At 45.6% G+C, this 26,024-nt stretch overlaps 1 protein-coding gene across 1 annotated transcript in view; it reads left to right on the top strand.

The window, feature by feature from the left end:
• Positions 1-26,024, top strand: part of LOC142017174 (sodium channel protein type 2 subunit alpha-like) — a 128,050-nt gene that overhangs the window by 61,247 nt on the left and 40,779 nt on the right. Inside the window, exons 15-17 of the mRNA XM_075001877.1 lie at positions 10,226-10,399; positions 18,447-18,803; positions 22,040-22,525. Of these exons, the coding sequence (XP_074857978.1) occupies positions 10,226-10,399; positions 18,447-18,803; positions 22,040-22,525 (1,017 nt within the window). The remainder of the gene's footprint in view (positions 1-10,225; positions 10,400-18,446; positions 18,804-22,039; positions 22,526-26,024) is intronic.

The raw sequence follows: 26,024 nt of genomic DNA on the forward strand, positions 1-26,024 counted from the left end.
AGCATAGTGTCATCTGCAGATTTGCTCAGGTGCAAGCCATCTCACCATCCTAATTATTAATACAAAAAGCAACTGATTTTTGTTTTGATAGTGTATAGACTAGCACGGCTTCCTCTCTGTTACTAATTATTAATGAAGATGTTGAAAAAAACTGGCCCCAAAACTGACCACTGGTGCACTCCACTTAGTACTGGATGCCAACTAGATATCAAGCCACTGATGACTACTCATTGGGCCTTATGATTTAGCCAGCTTTCTGTCCATCTTATAGTCCAGTCCTCCAATTCTTACTTCTGTAACTTTCTGGCCAGAATACCATGTGAGACTATATCAAAATATTTGCTAAAGTCAAGGTATATCACACCCATCACCTTCTTCATAACCATATCGCCAGTTATCTCATCATAGAAGGAAATCTATGAAATGGCATGATTTGCCTTTGGTGAATCCATGTTGCCTGTTCCTTTCTACCGAAATCAGAAAGGAGAAAGTATAAAATGAGCTCAGCCTAGCTTGAGACATACAAGGAAACAAGAAGACACTCTACAAGTATATTAAGAAGCAAGAGGAAGACCAAGGACAGGGTAGACTCATTACTCAATGAAGAAGGAGGAACAATAACAGAAAATGTGGAAATGGCAGAGGTACACAATGATTTCTTTGTTTCAGTCTTCACCAAGAAGGTTGATGGAGACTGTGTGCCTAACAGTGAATACTTGTGTTAATGGGGTAGGTCAAGAAGTTGAAATAGGAAAAGAAAAAGTTAAAAATTACAGAGAAAAGTTACATGTCTTGAAGCCACCATGGCCTGATGAACTGCATCTTAGAATACTTGAAGAGGTGATAGAGGAGGTATCTGAGTCCCTAGCTATCATCTTTGAAAAGTCATGTAAGTCAGGAGAAATTCCAGAAGACTGGAAAAGGGCAAATATAGTGCCCATCTATAAAAAGGGAAATAAGAGCAACCCAGGAAATTACAGACCAGTCAAAGCTTAACTTCAGAGCCAGGAAAAATAACGGAGCAAATAATTAAGAAATCCATCTGCAAACATCTGGAAGATAATAAGCTGACAGCTTAACGGTCAGCATAGATTTGTCAGGAACAAATCATGTCCAACCAACTTCATAGCTTTATTTGATAGGATAACAAGCCCTGGGGATAAAGGGGAAGCAGTGGACATGGTATACCTGCACTTTAGTAAGGCATTTAATATAGTATCACATGCCCTTATCAGTAAATTAGAGAAAAGCAACCTAAGATGGTACTACTATCAGGTAGGTACATAACTGGCTGGATAAACGTTCACAGTCAAGCTGGAAGAGAATAACAAGTGGAGTTCCACAGGACTAAGTTTTGAGGACATGTTCGTTCAATATCTTCATCATTGATTTAGATGATGGCACACAGAGTATGCTTATCAAGTTTGCAAATGATACCAAGCTTGGAAGAGTTGCACGTCTTTGGAAAACAAGGTCAGAATTCAAATTGATCTGGACTTACTGGTGAAATGATCTCAGGCAAATAGGATGAAGTTCAATCCAGAGAAATGCAAAGTATTCTACTTAGGGGGGAAAAATCAATTTCATACATACAAAATGGGAAGTGACTCCCTAGACTGGAGTACTGCAGAAAGAGATCTAGGGTCATAGTGGACCACAAGGGAAGGATGAGTCAACAGTGTGACACAGTTGCGAAAAAAGCAAACATGATTCTAAGATGCATTAACAGCAGTCTTGTGAGTAACACACAAAAAATAATTCTTCTTCTCTCATGTGTTCTGATCAGGCCTCAATCGGAGTGCAATGTCCAGTGCTGGGCACTGCATTTCAGGAAAATGTGGAGAAAATGGGGAAGGTCTAGGGAAGAGCAACAAAAATGATTAAAAGTCTAGAAAATATGACCTATGATAGAAGTTTAAAAGAATTGGTTTTCTTTAGTTAAGAAAAGAGAAGGCTGAGAGGGGACATGATAGCAGCTTTCAAATACCTAAAAGGGTGTTACAAGGAAAAGGGAGAAAAATTATTCTCCTTGGCCTCTGATGATAGGACAAGAAGCAATGGGCTCAAATTGGAGCAAGGGAGGTTTAGGTTGGACATCAGGGCTGCGTCTACACTAGTCAGCTACTTCAAAGTAACCAGCACAACATCAAAATAGCACGCATCATGTCTACACGCGCCGTGCACTACTTTGACGTTGAAATAGACATTAGGCAGCGAGATATCAAAATCACCACTCCTATCGGAAGATGGGAATAGTGCCCTACGTTGATGTTAAACGTCGAAGTAGAGTGTGTGCAGATGATCCGTGTCCCCCTACTTCGAAATAGCGGGGTCCTCCATGGCGGCAATCAGCTGAGAGGTTGAGATGTGCTGTCCAGCCCCTGTGGGGCTCCATGATCACAGCATGCAGCAGCCCTTAAAGTACCACGTACATGGATTGCCTGTGGCAGGAAGCTGAGAGCATATAGGCAGCAGCACACGCATGTGCTAACCCATCATGCTTTCCAGAGGCCCCAAACCACCCATCCTGCACCCATGGCATCTAGCCAACCCCTGGAGTGCACCCAAGGCTCCTCCCTGAGGGTACCCAGGGCCCCCCGGCAGCCAAACGGGGGGCCAAAAAGTGGCAGGGCCTCTCCTTGTTGGAGGCTGAGCTCCAAGACCTGCTGGGGCTCTGGGGTGAAGAGGAGGTGCTCCACGTGGTGGGGAGCAAGCAGCAGAACACAGAAGTGCTCACCCAACTGGCCAAGGGCCTGGCCGCCCAGGGGTCACCATGCCCGCACTCTGGATCATGTCCGCAGCAAGGTGAAGGAGCTGTGGCAGGGTTATGCCCAGGCCCGGGACTCAGCCAGCCAGTCTTGGGCTGCCCCCTCCACTTGCCCCTATTACAGGGAGCTGAGGGCCATCCTGGGCCCCCAGGCCACCTCCTCTCCCCAGGCCACACTGGACACTGCAGCCTCGGAGTCCCAGCAGGCCTCGGAGCCAGAGTCTGGCCTGGACGCCAGCTCCGTATCCCAGGGCCCACCCGAGGAGCCAGCCCTCAGGACGGCAGAGGAGTGGTCCAGCAGCGAGGATGGGGGGTCTCCTCATAGACCTCTCCTCCCGGAGCACCAGCCGGGCGTCCGCCCACCGGGGTTTCCCCGACCATGGCAGTGGTGTGTCAGGTACGTACCCCACAGGGCACACATCCCTGGGCCACAGGGCAGGAACACCTGACACGACCAGGGGCCCCACACACCCCCAGCAGCCCCCGACCCACAACTGCCCAGACACAGTATGGTCCCAGGAGAGCACCATGGCCATCAGCGCCTGTCAGCACCCATACCCATGGACAACACTGTGCCCAAACCCTGGGAGCGGGGGACCATGCAGTGGGGCCACCCAACAGGGACGCCACACCCACGGACGGGGGGACGGAGACCCAACACCCAAGGGGGGTTTGGAGGCATGGGCCACGGGCCAGAGCACAGTACTAATAGCTATCCCCTACCTCTCTTCCCCTTTCCACAGCTGCACCATCCGAGGCCCCAGGCAGCCAGGCACCCTCCGTAGTTCCTGAGATCCACCGGAGGTCAGGTACCACCATCGCTCGGGGATGCTGCCGAGGCCAAGACAGGTATGCCACCGCTGGAACCAGGGGACAGCCCCCGTGGACTCCCAGCTCCTGGCAGCTCTCCAGCAGCAGGCGGAGGTGGCTGAGGAGAGACTGCGGTTCAACCACGAGGAGTCCACCTGGCGCCGGGCAGCATGGCAGAAGTTCATGGGGGTCTTCCGGGACATAGCTGGCTCTTTTTGGGAGGCTGTGACCTGGCTCCTGCCCCCTGCTGCCCTCTCTGCTGCTCCACCCAATGTCCCCCCGTGGCCCCACCTGCCTTGCCCACCACCCCACCTGCCTCACCTGCCACCCCACCTGGCCCCCTGCCACCCCGCCTGCCCGCCCCCGAAGACTGGAGACCACTGGGGCTGAAGATGGGTGGAGGCATCCCAGCCATACCTGCCAGTCCTCCCAGCTCCCAGCCTACCGCGCTGGGGATGGCAGACAAGGGGGGGCCCACAACCCAAACCCAACAGGGGTCACACCCCTCTTCCCCAACCATGGATTGATGGGCCGACGGCCAAGCCATCCGCTGCCCCGCCATTTGTATATAGTTGTTCTCCTATATGTATATAGTTGTCCCCCCATTTGTATATTAGTTCCCGTTTTTGTTGTGCACATACCACCAGACAGTTTTATCACTATTCAATAGTCCACAGTTTTATTTTTCAGAGAACCTGAGATGTGTTCTTGTTGGGGGGATAGTGTGCGGGTGCTGGGGGCGGTGTGCAAGTGGTGGGTGCAGTGTGTGGGAGGCACACCAGGGATGGCCAGGGAGGTGCTCAGGGGTCCCCCGATCAAAATGGGCCCGCGGGGCCTCACAGACCCATGCCCCCTCATGGTGGGCCTGGCAACTGGGTGCAGCAGCTGGCTGGGGGAAGCCCATGCTGGCATCAACTGCCCACCCCTGGACAAAGGCCTCCCCCTTGCTATCGACAATGTTCTGGAATGTGCAGCATGCACCCACAACCTGGGAGATGTTCTGGAGGACGACATCCAGGCGGGCAAGGAGGCACTGCCACTGGCCCTTCAGGTGGCCAAAGGTCCTCTCCACCACCTGGCAGGCATGGTTCAGGCAACTGTTGAACCGCTCCTGGCTGGCAGTAACGTGGCCGGTGTACAGGCGCATAAGCCAGGGCTGGAGGGGGTAGGCCACGTCTGTCATGAGGCAGAGGGGCATGGTGGTGTCCTCCACAGGGATCTCCCTCTGGGGGATGTAGGTCCCCGCCTCCAACCAGTGGCACAGACCTGATTTCTGGAAGACGCGGGCGTCATGTGTACAGCCAGGCCAGCCCACGTTCACATCCTGGAAGTGTCCCCAGCTGTCCACCATGGCCTGAAGGACCACGGAGTGGTAGCCGCTCCGGTTTATGTATTTTCCCCCACTGTGGTCTGGGGCACGGATGGGAATGTGGGCCCCATCTAGGGCCCTGAAGCAGTTTGGGAACCCCATGGCAGCAAATCCGGTGACAGCTGAGTCCAGGTCCCCGACTCGGACAACCATCTGGAGCAGCAAGGCATTGAGCGCATGGACCACCTGTGGGGAGGAGACAGGAGTGCCCAAGAGTGTGTGCAGGGTGCCCCAGGTCCCTCCCCCCAGGTCCCCCTCTCAGGCACCCCCTCGCCCACCCCCTCCCTCCCAGGACACCCCTCTCTCCCCAGCCCCACACCCGGGACTCTCCCTCCCGGGGCACCCCTCCCTCCCCAGCCCCATACCCGGGCCCCCCTCCCTGGTCCCCCACCCCCCAGTGGGTGCATGCCCAGGCCTCCTTACCTCTGCAATGACGGCTACGACCATGGCCTTTCCCACTCCAAACTGGTGTCCCACAGAGCAGTAGCTGTCTGGAGTGGGCAACTTCCAGACAGCTATTGCGACCCTCTTCTCCATGGGGAGGGCGCGCCACATCCAGGTGTCTTGGTGCCTCGGTGCAGGGGTGAGCCGCTGGCAGAGCTCCAGCAAGGTCTGCCGGCACAGGCAGAAGTTCTGCAGCCACATGTCGTCATCCCACTCCCCCATTACCAGCTGCTCACACCACTCAGAACTCATAGGGTAGCTCTAGAGGTGGCGGAACACCCAGTGGGAGAGGAACAGGGGAGCCCGGTGGTCAGGGGTGTCCCCATCTGCCCCCGGGGAGGGCTCCCCTGCCAGGAGGTGTGGGGTGGCCTCCCGTGCAGCACCTAGAAGATTGCTTGCTCCCTGGGTGACAACCTGAAAGGCTTCCAGGTGCTGCTGAGGATCCATGGCTGCTGTGCCTCGGTCTGCAAGAGTGTGGCTAGTGCTCTGCAGACCTCGTGCTGTGCAGGCCAGGTGTGTCTAGGAGGGGCTCTTTAAAGGAGCAGCTTGCTGTTGCCCCGAAAAGGCTAGTCCAGCCTGCGACCCTGTCCGCGGGCTTTCCTGGCCCCTTATTTTGAAGGGGAGCGCTTGTGTGTGCGGCTGCTCTGCTTTTCCTTCCGGGGCGGCCCCTTTCAACATTCCCCGTTGTTACTTCGACATTGAATGTTGACGGCACCAGCCCCAGAGGATGTGTGGATGATACGTGTTGAAGTAGCCTATTTCAATGTGGTTACTTCAAAATAGGCTACTTCGATGTAGTCTCCTAGTGTAGACGTAGCCTAGGAAAAATTTCCTAATTGTCAGGGTGGTTAAATACTGGAATAAATTGCCGAGGGTGGCTGCAGAATTTCTATCACTGGAGATGTTTAAGAACAGTTTGGATAAATATATACCAGGGATGATACAGATGGTGCTTGATCCTACCGTGGGGGAGGTGGCTACTCCAGCTTTAATATATTTTATGATTCTAAGTTATGAATAATTTAAAAGTAAAATAAAAATGAAAAGCCTGTCAAAATTTTTTTTGAAATTCTGAAACACATTTTTCTAAACATTTTGATTTCGACAAAAGCGGCATTTTTCCATCAAAACATTCCTATCAGCTTTAGGTCCGCCAGTAATCCAGATGAAATGTGGTGTCAATTTTACATATGTATGTATACACACTATTAAAGCCTCACCCATAGGCCTAGTGCAATACACACTTGCCTTTCTGAACATTAATACTTGTGAGCTTTGTTGTTTGTGAGTCTACACTTATACATGTGCATGCATGCACACACACACTCTGACTCCTCCTGCCATTCTCATGTTTAATTGCAAGAATTCTTTGAGAACAGGATTCATCCCTTGCCAGTGGACAAATCTGCAGACAGTATAGATAGGAGAGATATGGAATGAAACACACTGACACGTCATATGAATGCCTAAAAACCAAAATAATTGAATTATCAAACACAGATTTAAGAGTGCTGACATACAGCTTTGTAAACTGATGTTTTACAAAACAGATACATTTTCTGTATCATTTACATTTTGGCTATTACCCTTTAAAACAATACATCAATAAACCGTAAAACTGGAGAAAATCAAAATGACAGTCTGAGATGCTGTTGCATGAACTAGGTTTTCCTTCCGCAACAAACTGAAATCGCTCACATTTTCCTTGAACTCATCACACACTAGAGTATTCTTCTGCAAGATGTTATAGTCTGTGTCTGAAAAGATTAATTTAGAACCCTCTTAGTTCAGCCATTTGCCAATCCAAGCTTCTGCTTTCCACCTTCTCTCCCCTCTCCCCTCTGAGTTTCCTGATTTCCTTTCTCTATATGTTAACAAAAAGTAGGTTTTGCACTATGCATTCTAGTATTTCATTAACACTAACTGTATCTGCATGCAAAAAATGTCCATTCTGCTGGTTTCAATTAGTTCCTTATTTGGTGGTTTGCATCCAAAGAATGTTTTATTATTTATTGATAATATTATATTCTATTTTTAGAGGAATGATTATGATATGACAATTCAGAAATTTGTGCTCTTGTAGCATTGTAATGAGAAGGAAGAAATAGTTATGGAATGTAATGATCCACTTCCTACACAATTTATTAGTCATTTCAGATTAAGAATAAGCAGTAATTATCAGAAAAAGTAACAATTTCAGCTGAGGCATTCTATTCCTATTGGTCTTGATGGTGCAGCAAAATTGTGTTTGGGAAGAAAGACTTTTTAAAATTTGATGTTCATTTACTCCAACTTTAACTGTTCTGCAGAATTGGCTTTTCTGTTTATGCTATGATGTTCCTTAAATCTTGGCTAAGTGTAGTTTTATTATTTCTGAAAAGTAATACTTGTAGAAATGTTGGTATGTATCAATTAAGCACGATTGATGTTTTAATGTTGCAGGTACTGTACTCCCAATTCTGAAATTCCAAATTTAGTTCCATTCAGTTACAGGATCACAGTTTCATAGTGGTTTGAAAAGTGAATCCTGGGCCCTGTTTACACTAGCCCCCTTCTTCAAAGAGTGCATGGAAATGACAGTGACCAGGGAACATCAATGAGGTGCTGCCTTGCTGAGGCAGCACCTCATTAGCATAATGGCAGCCACAGGAATTTTGAAGCTGCTAACTTCAAAGTGATGATAGGCAGTCTAGACGCAGTTGCTTCAAAATATGTGCCCAATTTTGAAATTCATTTACTTCCAATTCGTTTTGGGATTAAGGACATTTCACAGTTGGGTGTGTATTTTGAAGCACCCACATCTAGACTGCCTGTCAGCACTTTGAAGTTAGCAGGTTCGAAATTCTTGTGGCTGCCATTATGCTAATGCGGTGCTGCCTATGCATGGCAGTGCCTCATTGATATTCCCCTGTCTCCATCGTTTCCATGCCCCCTGTGAAGAAGGGGACTAGTGTAGACACAGCCCTGCTGCCATAGTTTTCTGTTGTGTATTTGAAAGCAAGTGGGATGGAGGAACTGCCCAATCACAATGCAGTGACAGAATGTGCATTTCCTGCTTCAATAGATAACTAGGAAAATCCTGGACACACTTCAGTGGTATTGCAGAACACTAGAACATATTTGAAACTATATAATTTGCTTCAGAATCATTTCAGAATTTAAATGAAGTCCTCAATTGAAACTATAAAGGGCGCGGTCCATAGTCCATGCAGACTGAAGGATGCCTACTACTACTACTGCTTCAGAATCACATCCCTTTACAAGATCTCGACGTGTTGCTTATTGATATATAGTACAGAAGATATACAGCGGTGAAACCTCTGGCCCCTCTAAAATCAAAGGGTTTTTTGCCATTTAACCCTTGGTTCCTTGAAATATTTTGAACCACAATTTTTCCACTATAATGCGGAACTCACATAAAATGCTAAATTGTCAGCACTGAAAACAGAAGCCCCCGTTTTATCCACAAAACAGGTACAGCCAAAAAAGAGCAAATTTCTTTGTCCTATTCCATCTCCATATTTCAGCTCTGACCTGAAAAAAGCCACACATTTAGGGGAAAGCTAACTCAGACTCTTCTGACACTGCCAGCAAGGTTGCAAATTACTGTCTGTTATGTTATTGTTATTTGTTGAATCATGTAGGAACTGTACTGCATGCACCAACTCATAAAATATAAATTAGTAAAGAAATGCCAGAAGGTAAAGTCTTTCAGTCAGTTATTTTAATTAATGAATATGAATGTGAATGTGAATAACAGCTTGTCAACACTTGTACAAAAATCGACCCAGTCAGAGTCAATTTTCTGGAGTTCAATTTCATGTGTCTGGTAAAGATGTGTGAAATTGATCTCTGTGGGGTCCACAGTGAACCTCCTGTACTCCTGCTCTCACAAGGAGTCAGGGAGGTTAATGGGAGAACTGCTTCTGTCGACCTCCCTCAGTTAGGACAGACCTTACAGTCGACTGCAGATACATCAATTTTAGCTACGCAGTTGCCGTAGCTAGAATTACATCTCTGCAATCAACTGTAAGATCTAGTGCAAAACAAGCCATAGACTGAGGGTGACTGACTGGTAGGTCTTGGACACATGCCAAGTGTCTGAGTGCCATGCTGGGTTGAGTTGGGAAGGAATTTTCCTGTAGGTTGAATTTGTAAAAATTCTGGGAGCGTTATACCTTCCTCTACAGCATTGGGCATGCGTCACCTGCAGGTTTAAACCACAGGTTGAACCTCTCTCATTTGGCAGCCACAGGGCCTGACAAGTGCCAAATGAGAGAATTTGCTGAACCACAGGAAGTCAATATTATCTAGAACCATTACCAACGCTTCCACTGCTTACTGGGCTCCTAAAAAACAGTTAGGTATAAATTACAGCTAAATAACAGCACAGATCAATGAGAGACAGGACTGGTTGCTGTAACTAAACTTTATGGGACCACAGGGAAGTGGCCACACCCATGCTAAATGGCCATCTGACTAACTAAAATCATGAAAGTGTGCAGATTCTGTCAGATGAAAAAATTCCAGACTAGACAGCATCAATCTGTAATGGAAATGGGGGGAGCGGGTGGTGGTGATGTGTTGCTTAACTTGATTTTTTAAAATCATGATTTGAGGACTTCCATAACTTAGCCAGAGGTTATGGGATCTGTTACAGGAGTGGGTGAGTCAGGTTTTATGTCCTACAACATGCAGATCAGTCTAGAAGATTGTGATGCTCACTTCTGTTCTTAAAGTCTATAAAGTTTTGGTTGGGTTTAAAAATGCATTCAAATACATTTATAAACAAACTTCTAGTAGAGCTGGACTAATTAATTAAATTTTGCATTTAGGTATTTACTGGGATCTTCACAGCAGAAATGGTTTTAAAAATAATTGCCATGGATCCTTATTATTATTTCCAAGAAGGCTGGAATATTTTTGATGGTATTATTGTCAGCCTTAGTTTAATGGAACTTGGTCTTGCAAATGTTGAAGGATTATCAGTTCTCCGATCATTCAGATTGGTAAATACATTAATATATAACATTATTTGTTTTTATTTAGAGGTCCTGAATATACTTATAATTCCACCACAGAATGCTGTATGTTGACTGCATGTACAATGCAATGTGGAATAATACTAGTAGAAGAATATAGTACCAATTATCAAAGGTGTGGAGGAAAACATAAAAACGAGATTAAAACACATGGAGTTTGTACATGTCACCTGAACCGTGTGTTAAAAAAACAGATTTATTATTTTTACTATTGGACCTGATTTTAAAAATTAGGCTTTCACAACTACTTTGAAAGGCATGCTCAATTTTTGCCTCTATTTGCCTTCATTTTAAGTGCATATAATATATTTGTGAATGCAACTATGCATATTTTTCACTTGCCTAATTTTTTTAAGTCATATTGAAGATGTGCACCCCTTAGATGTTGGTCATTATTCCTAATAGTTGGGTACCAACATATACGCCCACATCTACATTTTTGGCCTTTCATATATTTTAGACATACAATTCTCATTAAAATATACTGAAGCTAAGTTTTTAAATATTTATAACTCTGATGAAATTAAGAGCAATAGTTACAATAACATTTTTAATTTTTGGTCAACAACTTCATTTATCAGGACAGAGAAAATCATTGTACTTTTCAAGTCTTTGTAGCAATAATATGACAAATGATGGAATGATAAAATACATTGTTAGAGATATATCAGAATGTAATATATAAGCATGTAAATTTACAAGGCAGTATCATATATATGTATAGAATATATTCAATATATACATCTATGTTTATAAATACACATTATCTGTCTGTCTTCCACATAATCAAATACATTTATTGAAAGCTAGCTAAGGTTGTACGAGTATATAATTACTAATATAAGCACAAAAAAAATCACAAAATCATTAGCTTAGTGTGGCCTTTCATACATTTTGTCTATATTTCTTCACCTCCATTCACCATTAGTAATACATTTGATTTAGTGGGAGAAGGAGGGAGCAAGAAAGAACAAATGCAGCAGCAACTACAGTGATCTCCCTTGGGTGTAACACGATACCATATCAAAAAATTGACTTTGCCAGGACATCACCTATTTCACTGGCATGTATATTTCACTGAAATATTTATATGGTACCATTGTAATGTCTGTTTTTTTAACCACAGAGAGGTAGCCGTGTTAATCTGTATCTTCACAAAACAAAGAAGCAGTCATGTAGCAATTTTAAGACTAACAAAATAATTTATGGGGCAATGAGCTTTTGTGGGGCAGACCTACTTCTTCAGACCTGGAAATAGTACTATAGTACCAATAGTACACAGTTTGCTAAATCTGATATGGACAACAGAATAAATTGCAAAGGATTGGAGAAAAGGGCTGCTAGTAAAACTCCCTAAATCCAGACATCTGTCACTGTGTGAAAGTGGAGGGAGATCATCCTCCTGTCCATTCCAAGCAAAGTACTAACCAGAGTCATCCTGGAATGAATGAAAGATGCCATAGACCACAAACTATGAAAAGAACAGGCACGTTTTAGGAGAGGATGATCTTGCACAGAACAGATAGTAACACTTCGAATCATCACAGAACAACACATCAAATGGCAAGCATGACTCTACAACTTCATAGACTTTATGAAAGCCTTCCACAGTGTGGACAGACAGTCCATTCGCACTATCATGCAACATGACAGAGTCCCAGGCAAACTGATTACCATCATCAAGAAACTGTATGAAGAATACTCCTGCCAAGTCACATATGATGGAAAATTGTCAGAAAAATTCCAAATCACTATAGCTGTGACTACATGTGCAAAAAACTTCAAAATAAATGGCCCTTTTTCGAAAGGGTGGGAGGAGTGTCCACACATGTAAACCTGTCTTTCCAAAGAAAATCAAAAGAACGGGGCACAGACTTTGAAATCCGAACCCCGATCCCGTATCAGGAAGATCGCTCCCTTTTTGAAATAATAAATCGAAAGAGTACACGTGCAGACGCTCCACAGTCTGCTCTTTTGAAATACAGGTCCGCCATGGTGCCGATCAGCTGAAGCACGGGGCCACTCCGGCTGGCAGCAGCAGGGCTCTATTGGTCCCTGTGTTTGGCTGCCTTAAAGCCGCATACACACAAGAAACCCATGGCAGGAAGCTGAGAGCGTGCTAGGAGCAACCTGCACACGCCCTCCAGCCTGACACTCCATCGCCCGCATGGCCAGCAGCCAGCCCCCCCCGCGAGCCCCAAGGTCCCCCCTCTCAGCCGCTGCAAGGCTCCCAGGGGGAGAAAAAAAAGGGTGGAGTGGGAGCTGCGGGACCTCCTCAGCCTCTGGCAGGACAAGGAGGTGCTGTGCCACATGGACGTGAAGCGGTGCAATGCCGCAGCCTTCGGCTGCCTGATAATGGGCCTCCACACCAGGGGCCACCCGGAGTATACCACGGAGCAGGTATGCTCCAAAGTAAAAGAGCTGCGCCAGGGATATGCCCAGGCCAGGGACGAGGCTGGACACTCTGGGGCAGCTCCAGACACATGCCCCTTCTACAGTGAGCTACAGAGCATCCTGGGACCCGAAGAGAGTTCACCCCCCTTGGCTTTCCTGGACACCTCCGGGGAGGAGCTGTAGCCGGAGGAGGAGGAGCAGCCCAGACTGGGGACCCAGGAGGGCAAGGGGACCACGGACTGATCCAGTGGGGAGGGGGAGCTGGACCATCATAATCCCCTCCTGCTCCTCCAGCCAGGCGGCCAAAGGCCGGACATCTCCGGACGTCACCGAGGGACCCTGCAGTATGTCCAGGGAGGGGCGCACACCTATTCCACAGGGTGCGGGGTGACGGAACGGCTAGGCGCCCGCACATGCAACCAGTGGTCCCGGCCGCACACAGGCCAGCACCCATATGGGATGCGGCACCCTGCGGTGCCACACCAGCGACGCCCAGCACCCACCTCCAGTGGACAGTGCCGTAAGCCGCACAGGGGTGGTGGCTGGTTGGTGCCAGATGGTGTCCGGGGCCCGCGCACTGCAGACCGGAAAGGGCCACCTGCGGAAGAGGCCCCTGGAATCACACCCAGGCTGGGAGGCCCAGTCCCAAGGGGAGGCCAGTCGGTGCTCCCTGGAGGGGTCAGTGTCCCTTGGGGGGGCTCCCCATGAGGCAGGCTCCGGCAGGTAGGCCACAGCTCCATCTGGGGCACGCTACTGACATGCGCTCCTCCTCTCTACACAGCTGCACCATCCGTGGGCCAGGAGAGCGCCATGCCATCCCTCGTCCCAGAGACCCTGCCCGCAGCTGTCAGAGGTGTCCGGACTCCACCCCAAGCAGCTCGCCGTCATGGCCGTGGCCGGAGGGTCCCCCCGCCGGGCTGAGGAAGACCCAGCCACCCAGCGCCAGGCCGAGGTGGCTGAGGAGCACCTCCAGCTCGCCTGGGCCAACATGGAGTGGTGGAGGGTGGCCTGGGATAGACTTCTGGACACCCTTGAGGGCATTGGCCATGCCATGCGGGAGCACACGGCCATTGTGGCCCGCCTCCTGGCCCCCCAGCATCTCTCCCTGCTGGCCATGCCCCCTCCGCCCCCACTGAGCCTGCCCCCTCCGCCCCTACCAGGCCCACCTGCCGGCAATATTTGCCGGTGCTACCGGCACCCTCCCCCCGGCTGGGGACCCTGCACCCGGGTGGTGGGCAGGGGCTCCAGGGGCTAACAGGGTTCGCAGCCCACCACCCTTGCCCCGGAATGAGCGCCTCGCCCCCCTCCAAGTTAGGTTCCCCCCTCCCGCCTCCAAGTTAGTTTCCCCCTGTACATATTTATGAACACGCAGTTATATAAACATTTCTTTATTATCCACCACTCTGTGCTGTGCTCCTCGGTGGCTGGTGGGTGGTGGATGTGTGGGTGTGGTGCTGGTGGGGGCAGGGGTGGCAGGGATGGTGGGTGACGGATGTGCGTGGGATGTGTGTGTGTGTGCGGGTCAGAGGTAGCCATCAGCTAAGGCCTGCCTGAGGGCCTCCAGAATGCGGTGGCCGTCCCGGTGGGCCTGGCGGATGGGTGCGGTGCCCGGCTGCTCATAGACGCTGCCAGCTGGAGGGACCCCTCCCCCGGGGACATAGGCGTCCCCCTTTCCCTTCACAATGTTGTGGAAGATGCAACAGGCGCCCACCACCTGGGACACGTTGGGGACCCCGAGCTCCAGCTGCTTGAGGAGGCACCTCCACCTCCCCTTTAGGTGCCCGAAGGCCTGCTCCACCACATTGCGGGCATGGTTGAGGTGCTCATTGAACACCTCCCGGGTGGGGTTGAGATGTCCCATGTAAAGCCTCATGAGCCACAGCTGCAGGGGATACGCCACATCTGCCACCATGCAGAGCGGCATGGTGACGTCCTCTGCCACAGGGATCTTCCTCTGGGGGCGAAGGTGCCGGCCCCCATGCGGTGGCAGAGGCTGGAGTTCCGGAAGAGCCGGGCATTGTGGGTGCAACCGGCCCAGCCGATGTAGAGGTCAGTGAACCGGCCCCTCATGTCCATCAGGGCCTGCAGCACCACCGAATGGTAGCCCTTCCTGTTCACGTACTGGCTGCCGCTGTGTGGTGGGGCGTGGATGGGGATGTGTGTGCCATCCAAAGCACCGATGCAGTTCAGGAAGCCCAGGTCCTTGAAGCTGGTGACGGTGTTGTCCACATCCCCCAGGCAGACGACCCTATGGAGCAGCATCGTGTTGATGGCCCTGACAACCTGCAGAGGGGGAAGGGGGACACGTGCTCTAGTGTGGGTGTGGCGGCTGCCCCCCTCCTCTCCGGCCCCTGGCCCTTCCAGCCCCCGCCCCCTCCCATCCAGCCCCTGCCCCATCCGGCCCCTTGCAGGGGAGGGTTCCCCTTGCCCCAGCTCCCCTCGCCCACCCAGCCCCACCTTACCTCCGTAAGTACAGCCCCAGTGGAGGCCTTGCCCATCCTGAACTGCTGTCCCACGGAGCGATAGGAGTCTGGGGTGGCCAGCTTCCAAATGGCAACCGTGACCCATTTCTCCAGGGTGAGGGCTGGCTGCATGCAGGTGTTGTGGTGCTGGAGTGCAGGGGCGAGCCAGTGGCAGATCTCGTCAAAGGTCTGCCTTGACATGTGGAAGTTCTGCAGCCACCTTTCCTCGCCCCACTCCCCTAGCACCACATGCTCTCACCAGTTGGTGCTGCTGGGGTGCATCCAGAGGCGTCGGGGCACCCAGGGGGGCGCCCAGTGGTGCCCCAGTTGGGGGAGCCCTGTGGTCCCGGGGGGACCGCGCAGCCACCCGATGAGCTCGGGTGCAGCTGCGGCGATGGTGCACAGCATTGCCAGCAGAGCGTCCATCATGAGGGCGTCCTCCTGCAGGAGCTGTCACTGGGCCTCCACGGTGAGCACAAGGAGGCTGGGCAGCACTCGGCTCGTGTGGAGGGAAGGGCGGAGGGAGGGGCTCTTTAAAGGAGGCAGCTGGCTGCGGCCCCTGAAGGGCTTGTCGGCCATGGGACCCCGTCCGTGGCATTTGCTGCCTCCCTTCTTTCGAAAGAAGGCTTGGAGCCGTGTGGACACTCTCTTTTGAAAGACCTCAATGGCACTTCGAAAGAGCAGATCAGAACACCGATCTGAAAAATGGGGGCGGGTGCTCTCTTTCGATGGCCACTTTTTCGAACGCAGAACTTTGATTTTCACCCTTTCGAAAGGGCACTTATGTGTAGACACAGCTTGTTAGGTGTACACCAAGGCTGACTTCTTTCTCCATTATTCTTCCTGATTGTCCTAGACTGGGTCACAAAAACAGCATATGCTGACTCCAGAAGGGGACTCTAATGAACCCAATCTAGGGAACTTGAAGATGTAGAATTTTCAGATGGCTTAGCCCTGCTTGCAGACAAACTAGAATATATGCAAGAGAAGATGGATGCCCACAGGAAACAGCTGAGTGAGTGGGCCTCAAGATCAGTCAAGAGAAAACCAAGTTGATTTGCATTAATAATAGACAGGAAAGCAAAATTACAACGGAAGGAAAACAATGACAAGTCCTGTGGCACCTTATAGACTAACAGATATTTTGGAGTATAAGCTTTCGTGGGCAAAGACCTGCTTTGTCGGATGCATGAGTGGGGGCTTCCACAGGAGGGTTTAAAGAGGGAATCTCAGTCAAGGGGAGGGCCAGAGCTGACAAGGTCTGTTCAGTCATGGAGGATGTGGCCATTATCACCAGTTAATGTGAAGTAATCAGGTCAGTTCAGTCAGGGAGCAGGTGGCCCATTATCAGTAGCTAATGTGGAGATATGAACATCAAGGGCAGAGAAACTGCTTTTGTAACTGGCCAGCCACTCCCAGTCTCTGTTCAGTCCTTGGCTGATGGCATCAAATTTGCAAATGAATTGCAGCTCTCCAGTTTCTCTTTGGAGTTTGTTTTTGTGGTTTTTTTGCTGTAGGACTGCTACTTTTAAGTCTGTTACTGAGTGTCCAGGGAGACTGAGGTGTTCTCCCACAGGTTTTTATATGTATAAAAGAATAAAATGGATACAAATCAGACATCAGGAATGGTAACATACAAAAACCTGTAGGAGAACACTTCCTCTCTTTTCCACCATGCTTTCAAGAGTTATTAACAGTTTACAATGTGAACCTTTAAATAATAATTCAGTTTCAAAACTGACACACTTCTCACAATAATCTCAGAGGGATAGTTGTGTTAGTCTGCTGCTTCACAAAAAAAACAAGGTTGATGTTACCCACAAAAGTTCATTACCTAATAAATAAAATTGTTATTGTTTAAGGTGCTACAGGACTGACTTCTCACAATAATTTTGAACTTCTCACGATGATCTTCCACTGCCTGGAGGATCACCAAAAACATACTCTCAAAGGTGGTGTCTACACCACCCCTCCCTTTTGGAAAGGAGTATTTAAATGACATGGATCAGAACTGGTTAATGAGGTGCTGCTATGAATATTCAGTGCCTCATTAGCGTAATAGTGACCAGTTGTGCTTCGAAAGTGCTGCTTTCAGAATGCAAACTGGCCATGTAGACATGGGTGCTTCAAAATAATCCCCAGACATCAAAATTCCCTTATTCCCAATTCATTTTGGGAATAAGGAAATTTCAAAGTCTGAGGTTTATTCAAAGTGCACGCGTGTACATGGCCAGTTTGCATTTCAAAAGCAGCACCTCATTAACCAGTTCCAATCTGCGTCATTTAAATACCCCTTCCACAAGGGAGGGGTAGTGTCGACATGGTCAAAGACTCAAAACTGTGGTATGCAATTTGTGTATCTTTTGCCAACAGTTCTGTCAGGAGAGGCCTTTCTGACATTTGGCCCATCCACACTGGATCAGATGTCAGGGAAAAAAACTCTGTTGAGACATCCCTTCTGCCTCATGGCACAAGGTTTACAGGGAAGTCAACAGAACACTCCCAAAGTGGCAGACCTCTTCTGAGAGAACTGCAGTCTGGATATGTGCTCTGTCAACAAAACGTCTGTTAGCAGAAATTTTGTTGACAGAAGCCTGCAGTCTAGATGTAGCCTAAGAGATGAGCTAATACACTACATAGCAGTTTATGATTCTGGGTTTTCCCATGTGTAATCACAACCACAAGGAGAATACATTACAGTAAACTGATCAAATGTAACACTGATTCAATTTATTTTCATATTAAATGTGCAATTTTCCTGCCCATTCACTGCACCATGTCTTTCTCAGTTCCCAGATAATTCATTAGACTTTCCTAAATTTTTGTGAACAATTTAAGTCTGAACATTTATCAGATGCATTATCATTTACATATTTAAAAATCCATTTCTAGTTCTCTTTTCATTATTGCAAGTCATATTATCACATCCTAGTTTTTAATTCATTTTAAATGTTATATTTACACTTTCTAAACTTTGGTTAGAAACAAGCCATAAATGTTCTGAATTACAAAACACAGTGTTGACTGAATCTACAGAAATTTTGGATATATGACATCTGCAATTTAAAAATGAAATACAGAATTATTTATTGATAGACACACGCTCAGCACTCCTTTCTAATTACTACTAAAAACGCTCTTTTGCTCTTGTTTTGCAGCTCCGAGTATTCAAGTTGGCAAAATCTTGGCCCACATTAAATATGTTGATTAAGATTATTGGTAACTCAGTGGGGGCTTTGGGAAATTTGACGCTGGTGCTGGCCATCATTGTCTTCATTTTCGCTGTGGTTGGTATGCAGCTGTTTGGTAAAAGCTACAAGGAATGTGTCTGCAAGATCTCCGATGACTGTGTGCTTCCACGCTGGCACATGCATGACTTTTTCCACTCTTTCTTGATTGTATTCCGAGTGCTATGTGGAGAATGGATAGAGACTATGTGGGACTGTATGGAGGTTGCTGGCCAAACCATGTGCCTTATTGTTTTCATGCTGGTCATGGTCATTGGAAACCTTGTGGTATGTAATTTTTCAGATATTCATTTTCAGGTAAAAAAAAGTGTACATGTAACATTTAACAAGTAAAGAAATACTCTGTGTAGATAGAATTATATGCGTAACCACAGGAGAAAGAGGGATGAATGGCCCACCCTTTCAGCGTAGGGTGGTGTGAATGTTAAGCTTGGATCTAGGTGTGCAAATACTGCATATCCACTTACTCCCATACATGGAGTGAGCAATCAGCAAATAATTAATTCAGAAGTGTTGTCTGAGTCACAGTATCACAAAGTTGAAGGTAAAGAAATGTAGACTAGTAATAAGACATACATTTTTAACAGTGAGAGTATTTAATCCCTATTTACCCAGGGGCACAGTGTATTCTCTTTTATTTGCCATTTTAAAATCAAGATGATGTTTTTTCAAAGAGATATGCTTTAAGAATTATTTGGGGGAGATTATAGAGCCTGTGAACGATGGGGGACCACTGGTGGAAGATGCAGAACGCCCTCATGGGGGCCGTGGAAGAAGCAAACTCCTCCAGCCCCTCCACAGAACTCCTCCTGCTCCTGGGCTGCAGTGGGGAGAGCAGAATTCCAGGGCTGGAGAAATTTGCTCTTCCACCATAGCTCCAGAGGCCAAGAGCTCTCTCGTTTTGCCTTCCAGTGGCTAGGAACCAGAGTTTTCTACCCCTTCCTGGGGCCCTGGGACTGGAGGACGTCTTCATCCCTCACTGATTATTGCCAGGGCGGAGGGGAGTGGGGAGGAGCGGAGCATGACCCTGCTTGCCAGCCTTTGTGCATATCCCTGGCCTGTGTTATATGGGAGGTCAGCCTAGATCACAGTGGTTCCTTCTTAATTGGGAATCTACAAATCTGGTCTGATGCTATGTATGCTCAGAGTTGTGTATGAAGACATAATCTAGCTCTCTGCTTCTGCCAACTGTTATCCCCTTTGTGTCCCGGACAGCAAATATATGTTCCAAAGAATAAATGAGTGTCCTTATAAAATTCAAGGCCTTTCATGGATTGTATAAGGTCTTTAATGTTTTCTAAATGTGATTCTAACATAAATTAATAAAATACACTTCTAATTACATTTAATTAATCATTCAGTTGTGTTTAATTATGTATGTACATGTTAGCTTCAGATGCCAACTTTAGGTATCTAATTAGCTAAGTTTTAAAAATTTGGCCACTGTGACTTTCTGAAGAAATATATTATAAAACAAACTTCCAGAGCCAGATGGATTTGTATCCATTGTGTCAGAAAAAATTCTTTTTTAAAAAAATCACATTACAGAGTCCTCTAAAATTGCCTTAAACTATTCTATGACAAACTGGAAGAATAAAAGTGACATAAAGATTAGCTGTATTTTCAGAACTGAATTTTTTATATAAGCTGATAGCAAGATTGCCAAGTTTTTGTCCAATGTCAATTATATTGGCCAATTTAGAAGTTTTGAAAAAATGTGTTTCCAGCTTGGAAAATTTGATTCTTTTTTTGTTGTTGATATTCTGATCCTATTTAGACTTGTATTTTATTGCATGTAAAGGCTGACAGACCTGGATCATTGGCAGGAGGGACTGAATCTGTGACCCTAGGGGCTAAATCTGTTTGCTCTACCATGTGAGCGAAAAGTCAGGGTTTTCTCAGCCAAGGCTATAGACCAGAGACTTCACTCTCCATAGTCTGTAGTCTCAGTGCCTTTGGGGTTAAACATACATGAGAGAGAGATTCTCTGGAAATCTATGTGGCTACCCCCATTAATTTCTCTGATTTAGCAATCTCATTATTAATAATAAATAAAAGTCATCAATAAAGTCAGTAGAATAGTGCAGAGTTCTAGATCGCTTGCTATGCTGCAGCAACCTGCCATGAATTTTAACATAAATTATTTTTCCTCAATTATAATATTTCAGCCTGATTCTGAACTTCTTTGTGCCCAAATATTTCTGTGACTTCAGTGAATATGCTAGGTCTGCAGAATTGGCCCTTCCACAGAACACAAAGGAGAGGTGTGATCCCACCAAAATGACAGTGATTGTTTTTGTTTGACATCTGTCCTGGACTGACATTACTCTGAGTGAGAGTCCACTGTTTTTCTTAACATTTTGGGGACATGTGTTCATTAGGAAATAGATTGACTGAGATTAGAACCACTCAGCTGCCAGATGATAGCTTCAATTCCTAGATGTGAAAGCATGCATATCCCATGACACCACTATTTTAAAAGAAGGGTACTCTAGTGAGGAAACTTACAACTCATTGTTATATATCCCTCTTCTATCTAGAGAAAGACATATAGATGTATAATTGTCCTTTGCTATGACCCCTTAAAAGAAAATAATCAAAGTTTATGGAAGTCTTAGGTAAAACAAAATAAAAATATTTTGTCTTTCTCTGTACCATCTGCTAGTCTACAGTATAAATGAAAAAAACTATCTTCATAGCAGTATTGATACTAGCCCCATTAATGTTTGTATCCAACAAACAAAGGTTGCTATAATTACAAATTCCTATAAAAAACAGAAGAACTCATTGTGGTGCTACATGCAAAGATGAGAAAAAATGAAAGATACGATAATTTTAATTTCCATATACTTTGTAGAATTCTAAGCAATGAAGTTTAAAGAGTAATATTTTAAAATACTCCCTATGGGAGGAAGGTAGAATTAATAAAGAATGTGAAGCTTTCTATATATTATTAAGCCATCCTATAAAATTTAACTGGAAATTATATTACTGTTAGAAATATCTTAATAGTGATTAGACAATCAAAGGATGACATCATTTTGCCATTAAATTATGTAGGTTTTTAGTATAATTTCTATAGAACCCTATTTGTTTCCACCTTGTTAAATTCCACAAGATCTTTTAAAAGGGCTTGAACAGTGTTCTGTCTCAATACTCTGGTTGATATAGCTGCCCAGAACTTTTAAAATTATTTTTTAATAAATACGTATTGTCTTATAATGTTAAAACCAAACACAGCACCGATCTACTAGTATGTGAGAATCTGGAAGCTAAGCTGATTTATTTTCATTATCTGAGTAAAAATGGGTAGCACACAGTAAAAAGTGACATTTTTATAAAACTTTCATTTTTAGTATTGTTATTACATTACCCAAAATAATTTTAAAAGTTTCTTTTTAAAAACAAATAGCATGCATAATTTTAATTTGAAAAGTGCCATTTAAAAATACTAATTTCTTATACACATGTATAAACATATAGCTGTTTTTTCTCATTTTTAGGTATTAAACCTGTTTCTGGCCTTGCTGCTGAGTTCATTTAGTTCAGATAATCTTGCTGCTACAGATGATGATAATGAAATGAACAATCTACAGATTGCTGTTGCAAGGATTCAGAAGGGAATAGATTATGTGAAAAAAAAATTACGGGAATTCGTCCAAAAAGCCTTTGTGAGAAAGCAAAAAGTATTACAAGAAATCAAAGCACTTGAAGAGCTAAACAACAAGAAAGACAGCTGTATTTCCAACCATACTGTCATTGAAATAAGCAAAGATCTAAATTATTTTAGAGATGGGAATGGAATTACCAGTGGTGTGGGAACAGGCAGCAGTGTGGAAAAATATGCAATTGATGAAAATGATTATATGTCATTCATAAACAATCCAGGCCTCACTGTAACTGTGCCTATTGCTGTTGGAGAATCAGATTTTGAAAATTTAAACACAGAAGAGTTTAGCAGTGAGTCGGAAATGGAAGAAAACAAAGAGGTAGGACTTTTTATAAATTAAAAATAAATAAATATGCACTTATTTATTCATTGGTTAACTTGATTCTCATACTGTTTAAAAATGTCTTACTTAATGTATAAAAATACTATAAATTCAGAGTACTGTGTATGATAATGTGGCACTGGTCTACCCAATGATGCATCAGGATTCCTTAGATTCTATATATTTATTATCAGACTGGAAAGTAGAGAAAGAAATAGTCTACTTATTAGCATTCTTATTACAGCAGTTGTGTGATTTATAAATAAGGTATTTCTTTCTGAATTTAGTGTATGATTTTTTAGAACATGATGGCAATTTCACAGAATATAATTTCAGAAGTAATTATAACTATGATCACAGCTTGTGAAATCTGAGTATTGTAGAAGGCCCATGAGTATTATAACTGAGAACTCAATGGTATCTCTCTGCACATACTCTATCTATTTATACTTGAAAGTAAAAACATATATGTGGGCAATTTCTAAAGATAAACACGAAGACATCATAGTATAAATAGACCAATAACTGATTTTTAGATCAGTTGGAAGATGTTGTAAATAATCTTACTGAAGAGTCTGAGTTCAGAGAATATGGCAAGTTGAGATGGGGTATTCCATATCCCTTCTGAAGTGTCATTTAGACCAATATCAGACAAAATGTGCAGGAGTATACACTAACCATTACATTATGTATAGATGTAATGGTACCTTACATGAAAAAATTATACTGTTATTACTGTAATTAAGTGTTGGTTATTATGCAAAAAGGAGACAAAAGATTTTAACCAAAAATAACAGCTTCCTCAACATAGATATGGCAGATACCCTGAAGATTGATGGGTATAGATGATATTCTCATATGAAGAAAATTTTGTGCAGTGGAGTTGTGGCTCAGAATATATATTATAAGCCTAGGGTTAATAAATCCAAAACAAATTAGCATGGACATAATTATTTTAAAAAGCATCGTACATCCAGAATTTGGGCTTTAAGAAATCTACAATTTATTTAGAATAGACATGGTTCTTACACAGCTTCTGGATGGAGTGCTGAAAGTATGAAATATGTGTGATGTCATCATGACAGCAAGTTTTGCTGTTTCTGTCTAGGAGCTATATATGAGGGTAGTCTGTTATAGCATTTTAATGATGCATGTATAATTGAAACTGGAACTGCATTGAGCTGTGAGAAATAATTGTTTTTTATATGCCACGTTGACCCCTCAAACCTGTGTCTGTCTGTGGTCTTCAGCCTCTTCCCATGGTTCAGGCTCACCACGGCCAGAGATTATACCTTATGGCACATTAGCTGTGTCTACACGTGCACGCTACTTCGAAGTAGCGGCACTAACTTCAAAATAGCACCCGTCGCGGCTACACGCGTCGGGCACTATTTCAAAGTTAACTTCGAAATAGCACCCGTCGCAGCTACACGCGTCGGGCACTATTTCAAAGTTAACTTCGACGTTAGGCGGCGAGACGTCGAAGTCGCTAACCTCATGAGGGGATCGGAATAGTGCCCTACTTCGACGTTGAACGTCGAAGTAGGGACCGTGTAGACGATCCGCGTCCCGCAACGTCGAAATTGCTGGGTCCTCCATGGCGGCCATCAGCTGGGGGGTTGAGAGATGCTCTCTCTCCAGCCCTTGCGGGGCTCTATGGTCACCGTGGGCAGCAGCCCTTAGCCCAGGGCTTCTGGCTGCTGCTGCGGCAGCTGGGGATCCATGCTGCAGGCACAGGGTCTGCAACCAGTTGTCGGCTCTGTGTATCTTGTGTTGTTTAGTGCAACTGTGTCTGGGAGGGGCCCTTTAAGGGAGCAGCTTGCTGTTGAGTCCGCCCTGTGACCCTGTCTGCAGCTGTGCCTGGCACCCTTATTTCGATGTGTGCTACTTTGGCATGTAGACGTTCCCTCGCAGCGCCTATTTCGATGTGGTGCCGCGCAACGTCGAAGTTGAACATCGACGTTGCCAGCCCTGGAGGACGTGTAGACGTTATTCATCGAAATAGCCTATTTCGATGTTGGCTTCACGTGTAGACGTAGCCATTGAGTGTCAAAAAGCCTTGGTTGGCACTTTTGAATAAGAACTCAAGTAGTGTTTAGGCATGAGCCCCGATATTAATTTTTTCCTCCTGAAGCATTTCTTGTCTGTATGAAAAGTAATGAAGTTTCTCAGAAACTGTCTCAGATTTAAAAAGGTCAAATAAATAAAATATATTAAAAACTGAGAGAACAAATCCAAATGGTATCAAATGCACACTTAGATCTAAGGCTTCCATGTACACCTCTAGGCAGGCCTAATCATTTCAGTTTAAAGACAATGAGATGCCCACAGCTTTAGCATGCTTTGTCAATTAGTTTCTCCAGCTCTTTTTCTTCTCACACTGGCATGCTAAAGTCCTAGTCACTGGGTCTATGACAGTGTGAGAAGAAACTTCTTTCTTTCTCTCCCTGAAACATTGCTCCTCTCTCCTTCATTCTCATTATACCCTGGAGAGTCTTTGAAGTCAAGGTTTGAGCTATCTGCATCAGGTCCAGCTTCTGGGTTACTAACTTAGCCTTTAGCATAATGTCCATTCTGTGTTCCTATTTTATTCCATGTTGTAGGTTCCTTTCTTTTTCAACTTTTGTCCCTTAGCCTACAGCCATACTGCCACGGATGACTGACCCACTCAGGGTCAATCTTCCATGGTTTTGTTTTGTGCATTTGTGAAATGGCGTTTTCCAGGGTCAAATTTGAGCCCAGAAGTGCTCACTAGTGCCAAGGGTTAAGGAAATTCAACAGAAGAAACACTCCCATTGACCTTCTTCCAGTAGACAGCCATAGCAGTCGACCGTTGATAAGTGGATTTTTAGCTACACAAATGGCATAGTCAAAATTGTGTATCAGCAGTCAACTGCTATGTCTAGTATAGACATAACCTCGGACACATTATTTCTAATGTTCCTTTCAGCTTGTATACACACAGGCTGCATCTACACTATGAGATAAATTTGAATTTAAGGCAGTGTAATATTATCACATGACTGTCTTCACTTTCAATACCATTAGCTTGATTTAGGGAGCACTAATATTGAGATTACAATATCATCATTACCTGATGTGTATAGCGTCAAGCATGAATTCAGAAGTTTGGTTAAAGGACAGTGTGGAAGCACCACATCTTAAAATCAAATGTATTAGCCTCCAGAGGTGTCCTGTATGTAACCCACAGTGCCCCTCAGTGCTCCACGCTGGCCACTGCTCTCCAGGTGCGCTGAAATTAGGTAACAGGAGCACTGCAAATTTCAAAGCAGGAGCAACAAGACTCTGACTGTGATGTCATGTTTGTATAAGAACCTGAGAAGGGTCTTTGTTTCTTTGCTACTAGCGCTGTGAGCGCATCTACCCATTACAAATATCCCCTGCAGGGAGTTCATGGTTCTGTATCTGTGCTTCTAATTCTTTTCTGCGCTGCCTCGTGCCAGCCACTGCCTCGCTGTACCATGTAGCAACAAGG

Source organism: Carettochelys insculpta, chromosome 8, assembly GCF_033958435.1.
Source record: "Carettochelys insculpta isolate YL-2023 chromosome 8, ASM3395843v1, whole genome shotgun sequence".
NCBI classification, from domain to species: domain Eukaryota; kingdom Metazoa; phylum Chordata; order Testudines; family Carettochelyidae; genus Carettochelys; species Carettochelys insculpta.